The 8,572-nt window shown below is 28.0% G+C and overlaps 1 protein-coding gene across 2 annotated transcripts; it reads right to left on the reverse strand.

Annotated features, from left to right (window-relative positions):
* Nucleotides 1-451: 451 nt before the first annotated feature.
* Nucleotides 452-8,564, reverse strand: LOC107439420 (D-dopachrome decarboxylase-A). Of its 2 annotated transcripts, none has more exons than XM_016052015.4 (4): nt 8,304-8,564; nt 4,437-4,545; nt 3,639-3,811; nt 452-2,679 (listed from the first exon to the last, which is right to left on the reverse strand). In XM_016052015.4, the coding sequence occupies exons 2-4, from the start codon at nt 4,542-4,544 to the stop codon at nt 2,625-2,627; spliced, it is 336 nt and encodes a 111-aa protein (XP_015907501.1). In that variant the 5' UTR covers nt 4,545; nt 8,304-8,564; the 3' UTR covers nt 452-2,624. The 2 variants fall into 2 exon arrangements, with proteins under 2 accessions (XP_015907501.1, XP_015907499.2); XM_016052013.4 differs by lacking the exon at nt 8,304-8,564 and adding an exon at nt 7,964-8,114.
* Between the last annotated feature and the right edge of the window lie 8 nt (nt 8,565-8,572).

An 8,572-nucleotide genomic window follows, 5' to 3' on the forward strand; every position in this document is an offset into this window, starting at 1 on the left:
CTATTTATATTTTAAAAACATGAAATTCTAAAAAAATTATATGCTGCATAATTTAAATGAATAATTATGTATAAGTTTACTTTTATGTCTAATCACATTTATTATTCTAAAAGAAAAAATATTTACAAATGAAAGATATGCCAAGTATAAATTCTAGCTCTAATACTTCTAAATAAAATAACAAGAATTTTTTGACATAAATGTGATCGATGATTTATTGAAACTTCTAGGCCTTGGATTTCCGGATTGCGGTAAGTGAAAAATCCGGATTTTTTCCGGAGCAAAATCATCTCTGTTTTATGAAAATAAATAAAAACTAATAAACTTAATATTTATTAGGTTATAAAATGATATTATTATAAAATGATTCAAATTGTAATACATTTTTAAATAAATTTTTTAATTTTAATGAGTTAGTGATGAATTAAATTAAAGAAAAAAATATGAAAGATTTATATAATATGAATATAAAATTTATTAGCAGTAAAACATCGCTGTACATAAGGAACATTCAAATGGCAGCATTTGAAATATTTAAACATACAATAAAATTATATAATATTGCCACAACACATATGGAGGGTATTATAAATCTAATTGGATAAAATTATACTAAAATTATTTTGTTCATTTGAAAGCTAATTTTTCTCATTTTGTTAAAGTACAAAATACGTTTGTCAGATAAACAAATAATTATAGTTAAACTTTACTTGACATTTATTAGTATGAAACAGTTTCTTAAATGACTAGATACAAATTAGATAAAACAAAATAACAAATTCACATTAAATATAAATAGTTTCAGCTTAACTTCCAACTTATAAAGTGAAGGCAACAAAGTAACTATATTAATATATTATGGATAGAAAGGATTATCATTAAACATAACAGCTATAGTTCAAAAATTAGCACTGTTCAAAAATTAATTTTACCTATGAAAAAATGTTTTATGATGGCAGTCAAAATAAATCATGACTAGATGAAATTAATTGATTTTTGAGACATTTTCCAAACTGTTCCAAAAATAACATGTTACTCATGATAATTAGTATAATTGTATATTAAAATTATATATCATGGCTAAAGAAGGTTATTATAGCAGTGATATAACATTATGGAAATAACAATTTATGTATGTGAATGAGAAAATATTGCACTATATGATGTAAATTACTTAAAACTTTTTAACTAGACACTGCAAAAAATTACTTCCAGGTTGGATTTGAAAATAAATAAGGCTTTATTAACAACCCGAGGCTTGATATAGGCTACCATTTTTGAAAATTTTAAAACAAAAACAAAATAAATCTATACAGCTTATGATGCCTTTTTTAAAACTTTTTAAAAAGAAAAAATAGGAGCCTAATAGGTAAAACTGGTAGAGATAGCACCATTTTTAATTTCTGAATTTAAATGGTAGGCAAAATGATTAACAAAAACAATTAAAGTTAAGTGTTCAGCTATTTTTTTTAATTAAAATAATGTAGTCTACAAAATAATCTAGTATAACCTACATATTAATCAAGAAAAATTAGAAAAGAAACAAAATAACCAATAAGTAGATCATATTTCACATTGACCAGAATATTATTGCATAGTATGAATATATTATAAAAGTTTCTACATAAGTTTTAAAACAAAACTTACACTTGTTTCATTACATATATGGCAGATTAAGCATGAGAATAAGGCATTCATATCATAAATTAAATATTTGTTCACAAATAAATTATAAATGATAGATATTAACTTAATATAAATTTAAAAATCTATCTCTGACATGTTATTATATCAAAATAAATGGCGCAAAAAAAGTATAAGTGTCTGCAATAAATAAAAAGGTTACAGGAATGAATAACTTGCATCTTGCAATGTTGAAAGGCAAACTAACTCTGATTGTAGCGTTAAAATATTAAATCCAGTGTGTGTAAAAGAAAATGCTAAGACATTTTGAAATAACTAAAAAAGCAGATTTTACTCTAAACATCAAAAATTGTGATGAAAAAAGTAACATATGATATAAAAAGAAACCAAAGTTTATTTAACAGTGTAAAAATATATAGTATTCTTAAGATTTAAAGTATCTGAAAAATGTTTATCAGATTCTAAATGTATATAACAATTTGAACAATTACAGTAAGCAATACATTTCTATTAAATTTATAAAATGTTTAATAACTCAGTTACATTCGATTATTTAATTTCTAAATTTTATAAACATCAATTAAATTTTCTATTTTTAACAAATTAATAGATAAAATTCTCTCTGTAATATTCAACACTGGAAAGATAAGAAATGAGATTATGTTGCTAAGTTTTCTGCAAGTTGTCACACAGAATATAAAAATGTCTTAAGGCAGATCAGTTTAACAATAGTAACTTGAATTATTCTCCTACAAAGTGTTTTCTAATCTACTGTTGAATTACAACAGTTAAAGCGTATTAAAAAGAGGCTGTTTTTAATCGATAAAACATTCACATTTAAGATTCAAATGTTACAAAAAATAAAAATTTAACGAAGTGAAACCTTTAAAAAGTGTAGAAGTATAATAGGATAATCTGTCATTATATAGTAAAAACAGAAGCTGGATATACATCAGTAGTAAATATATGAATAAATTACATTAGGAAGGCTTTCCTAATTGTTCTGCTTTGATATCATGGAATAGAAGTACAATTCTAAAAGAGGAAAAAAAATGAAATCAAACAATTAGACACAAAAAGAAGTATACATATAATAAGATTTTTTTTTTATGCTATCGATATAGTTAAAGGTAGCAAGGCCGCCTCAACCACCTCATTGATCCCTAGGTAAAACTAATATGTATATATATATATTTAATAATATAATGAAGACAAAAATAAAAGATAAAAGAAAAAAAGAGACTTGACTAAGAAAATGAAAAAAAATAACAAATTTTATTTACTGTGAAAAAATTAAAATTTTTTTAAAAAATTGAAAAATAAAATAAGAAACGATATTATCTAGTCATCAGCTCACGCGATCATATGCGCAAAAAATAGTACTTTCTTATATTGTATTAATATAACCAAAGCAAAATATATCAATACAAAAGTGTGAGGAGCAACAAAATTTTTTTAATGAAAATTGAGCTTATTAAGCAAAAAATGCAAAATAAAACAATTAAACAAAAAAAAAAATTCAAGAAAATAGAGAATAAAATTCAAAATATAATATATAAAGTGACTAGCGAATTCAAATGTACTCATAATTAAAGGCAGTTTTCAAAAATTTTTTAAAATGTTTTTATAACAAGATTTCCAGATATATGAAAATAGAAGCGTACATTTTAAACTTCTATTTCCATATTTTGAAAACTTATCTTCATTAATATGGACAGATGTCAAACATTAATATTTCTATATATTTATATTTAAATATTTTAATCATAAACATGAATTTTATTTAATTTTTTTCTGGCACTATAAGGCAGTAATCTAAGTTAGCTTAATGTAAGGCCCTTAAAGATTAAAAATAGAATTTCATATCTGAGAGGTGTTGCATTGAATAAAGAATTAGCTGTTATATTTACTGAATATGAATATAAAGTTAAGACATAAATGAAAATAAAATTTAGGAAATATGTAATGCTTATAATGGCATGAGATTATCTTACTTGTCATTTTTAATTCCTAAAGCTTCAGATATAAAAGGATATAATTTTGAAGCATATAATGGGTTATTTTCAGCACTAAAGACATTTATAGACCACAGATTCATCCAACATGTAGGTTCAGAGGATCCTCCACGCACCATCCTTTGATCGGTGAAAACATTGACAGTAACTTTCTAAATTTAAATAAATAAAAACTCAAATTAAATATGAAAAAAAAATTTATTTAGAATTTATTTTAAATTATTAAATTCAGTTCTCTCTTAACCTTTGATTATAAAGAACACACATGTACGTTCAAGATAGATATTCTACTTTTCAAGCAAGTAGGAGTACTTCTAGCTCAAGCAGGAGTACTTGTCAAACAAATTTAGACAATATTCTTTATAGATCAACAAAAAGTGAAATAAAATACAAAATTTTAGTCAAAGTATATCTTTACAGTATGAAAATAAAATAAAAAATCAATCAGTACAAATAAAATTACACACAAATATAATTCAAGTTCAAGTAATAAATAATGCAGCTTGCTTCGGTTTTAATAAAATTGGTGCATCTTGAAAGGATATAAGAGCTCTAGTTCAATTAAATAAGGATGTATATTGATTTTTGATAAACTTTAGTAAGTAAATTTTCCACAAGATTTTAAAAATTAATTTTATTACCAATGATTGTAAAAAACTTTTTATCTTGATTCAAGGTACATGAAGATTATTTAGAAAAAGATTATTAAAAATATCCGTATAAAATTAACATGCATTCATTTTTATAGCATCTAAAATTTCTTAAAAGAAATATTACCTCAATAGGCTTTGATAGCACTTCAGCAAGAACTTTACAAAGTTCAACTTCAAAGTCTTTAGGTACATTTGTGCCTGGTACATTGGTATAAAATACGCAAAGAGGCATTCTGAAAAAGCAAAAAGTCAGTATAACAAAAAAGCTAACATTCTTTAATAACATAGATTGCTTAATTTTTAAAGCAAGTATAACCAATCAGTTGTGTATAGAAAAATAAAGATTAAAAAAATATATTTTATTTATTTTTAATTCATATTTAGTGAATTTTTTTATTGTATAACATAATTAACACAGTAAATTAGATTCTAATGTGCACAGTAAAAAATTAGGTTATTAATTCATTCATATAATTGCATCAACATTTTAAATAGAGCTCTCATCATCATCATCATAGTTGGCCAGACAGCCCAATGTGAACCAATGATTTCCTCTGAAGATTTCTCCATGCCGACTTCCGATTTACCTTTGATCTCCAATTCCTTTCATTAATTGCGATGAAATCAGACTCCACTGAGACAGCTCATCTCAACCGCGGCCTCCCCCGCTTTCTTGTTCCATAAATCAAAAAAGCAGTATCTTTTTTATTGTATTGTCATCACTTATTTGAATCACGTGGGCCATCCAATTCATTCTATTTATTTTTATGTATTTAATAATATTTATAATGTTGTTTATAAATCTTGTACAGTTCAAAGTTAAATCTCCTTTTCCAGATATTGTTTTCATTTACTCCACCAAGTATAGATAGAGCTCTAAGCAAGCTAAACACTATTTTTTATGACTCGAATACAGCGAGATGCAAAAGGTTAAACTAATAAGTTCTATTTCAATTTGCTAGTAAGACAGAAAAAATATCAGACAGCAACAGCTTATGAATTGTTAGATTTACTACAGCTTTGTCCACCATTATTAAAAAATATTAACAGAGATAACATCGTTTCTTGATGGTAAAAAAAAAAAAAAAAACATCTGAAGACATGAAAGAAATCTTGCCAATACATTATAACTAAAGCCCGGAATTTCAGGCAATAAAAAATGCAAAAATAGGCAGGCAAAAAGGCATTTAAAAAGCTTGAAATAGGCACTTAAAAAAGGCACTTAAAATTGGAGCAAAATGGTAGTTGGTAATGCCTAAAAGCCTATATAGGTATCCAAGGTATAAAAAAAGTTGCTAGAAGTATCCGGTATACCTACATATTCATTTCACTCGACTGCCGTAGCAATAGTACAAAAGAAGTGGACATAATTGCACAAAAAAAAAACCTCAACTGCGTAGGTGCGAAATAAAAATTTAAAACTCGTACTTACAATAATATTGTATGCAAATTTATTCTGATGATTGGTTGTTGTTGCACATCACAACTAGATGCTTTTTCAAATTTTCGAAAGAGAAATTTTGTCTCCTGTCAGTCAATATAGTTTTAAACAAAGAGAAGGATCTTTCTACTTCGACAGAAGTTATGGGCGCGTACCTAAAACAACTTGCCATGGTAGGAGATATGGTTAATTCAACTGTAGTATCACCAGAAAGTACTTTTGCAATGTCCTTGATGCATTCAAAGTCTGTATTTGCAGAGATGACGCTTTCACATTTCTTCCTTATTATGTCACCAAATGGTCCAGGCACAGACATTAGTTCTTCAATAATATTATCGAAAATCTTTAGTGACTCGGACAAAGACATATTTCTTTTTTCCATGTGCTCAATAGCTCCAGGGAGCTTCCCAAAATAAGTTGAAATAAAAGTCAGTTCATTTTTAATTTTAGAACTGCTAAGCAGATTTTTACTTTTTCTTATGGATATTGCCTCTTCATCCGAAAAGCTGGTAAGGACTCGAGTAACTTCCTCAAAATTTGTGCAGTAGTATGAGACTGCTGAAATCCATGTTCCCCATCTCGTAAGGATCGGTTTAGGAGGTAATTGAATGTCTGGTGCAATTTCTTTGAACACTTGAACTCTTGAAGGGGCTTTCACAAATACTTTTTTCACACTAGAAACAAGCGAGTCTACCTCAGGATAGAGACCTCTTATTTCCTCTGCTATCCTGTGCAATGCATGAGCAAGGCACGTTAGATGGATCATATTAGGAAATAAAACTTTTAAGGCATTTCCAGCTTTTTTCATGTAGGAGGCTGCATCTGTAAGAAATAATAGCACTCTTTCATGCTCAGTACCATTTGGCCAAAGTAAAGCCAGTGCATTAGTGAACAACTGTGCAATTGTAGTACTGTTAGTCTTTTGCAACTGTTCAGATGTCAACAAAAAGATTTTATGTTTTTCAAATGGGTCCATAACACCAACAATAACATTCGCAACATATCGTCCAGTTACATCTGTCGTTTCATCTATAGATAGCCATATGCTTTTCGTTCCGATTTCATTTTGAATAGTTTTAAGAACTTCGGTATAACAGTCATCTAAATAAGTTTTCCTTAAAGTTGATTCACAGGGCACACTTTGATTCGTATATTTTTGCAAAAAAGCTCGTATACTTTTATTTTCAAGTTTCCACAGCGGAATGCCGGCATCTACAAATGATCTGCATAAATCCATTGCAAATTCCGATTTGCGAGAAGATGATTGAAAACAAGTGGGAATCAGAGTTGGTGTTTTCCCATCTTTTTTATCTTTTGCTGTTTTATGCTTAGATGTCTCCAAGTGCTGAGATATAAAATACTTCTTCTCAAAATTTACTGACTTCTCGCATGCCTTACAAAACAGAATGCTCCCATCAGTAGAAAACACATCCGACCCAAATTCTTTCACAAAACTGTCCAGTTTTTTGCTTGTGTAGGCTTTTACTTTAGGCATTTTAGAAATAACTAGTAGTACTAGAAAACTTTTTCGCGCTCCTGCTACAATGTGCTCAACCAGCTTGGTGAATTCGTTTTGCAGATAAGAGAGCATACGAGTTATTCAATGGTGTAGGCTATATGGGCCGTAAGTAAGAATAAATTCTATTGACTGTAAGTAAAAATAACTCCAATCTTTTCACTCCCTTTCTCTCTCTCCTTGCAAAGCGCATCGGGCGAAGGTGACGCCACGTTTTCTGACGCCACGACGAAGGTGACGCCATCACGAAGAGACGGAGAGAAAATATTAATAAGACAAAAGGAATAAAGTCCTAATCTCTATAAATGCATTACAATACGTCGGATGACAGTCAATCATTTCTGTACTTCAAAATTTCTTCATTTTGCGTTTAAGCTCGGACAAAAGCACAAAAAGCTTTGCAGAAAAATTTTAAATTAGACTGAAATAGGCATTTATGAACAAAAGGAACAAAAAAGGCATTTTCAGAAGAAAACGTTTAAAAAAGGCAGAAAAGGGCATTTATGGCATTTTGCCTGAACTTCCGGGCTCTAATTATAACTGTAACTAAAAGGGGAGGAAACTAAATTAAATTCATCTTAGCTTTAATTCACATGGATAAAATATTTACATTGTATGCAATCTGGCTTATGATTTCAGTTAAGAGCGTGAATTTAGAAGAATAAAAAAAATCTACACTGGTTTTCATATTAACTTTTTATAGCTTAGAAAAATTTCTGTATCGGTATCCACGTCAAAATAGTTGTCAAACTTTGGTAACATCCTGGTAACGACTCTTAAAAAAGTAAAACATCACAGAAGGGGAACGAAAAGACGCAGAACAGATACCGATACGAAAATATCCCGGATAATTTTATCTATGGGCAAAATTTTTTTTTTAATTTGTGAACATACAATAGAAAACAGGAATGACTTTATAACATGTTAATTGGTGGAAAATAGCAGAGCATTTAAATACGTAAAATTATTGTATTTTATTACACACAAAAAAAAATTGTGAGTAATAATTGAGAGAGGGAATAAATTAACAATACTTCTCTATCAATATCGAATTTGTGCAAAGTATCAATTTAGATATTCACAACAGATATGACTTTCAAAATATATGACCTCAAAGTACTAAGTGTATTTGATAAATAGGGAATGAAAGATGAGTGGAGAATAAACGGGTTCAGACAGTTCTTTCAGTTCATCAAATATGCTGAACTTATTATACCCTCGTGCCAGACTAAAGCATTTAAAAAGTAGAAAATATTTTTGTTTGTGTACGTCATAATTATACAAACAAATGATGCAATATTAA

Source organism: Parasteatoda tepidariorum, chromosome 2 (genome assembly GCF_982258835.1).
Source record: "Parasteatoda tepidariorum strain Cologne lab strain chromosome 2, Ptep-v5.0, whole genome shotgun sequence".
NCBI classification, from domain to species: domain Eukaryota; kingdom Metazoa; phylum Arthropoda; class Arachnida; order Araneae; family Theridiidae; genus Parasteatoda; species Parasteatoda tepidariorum.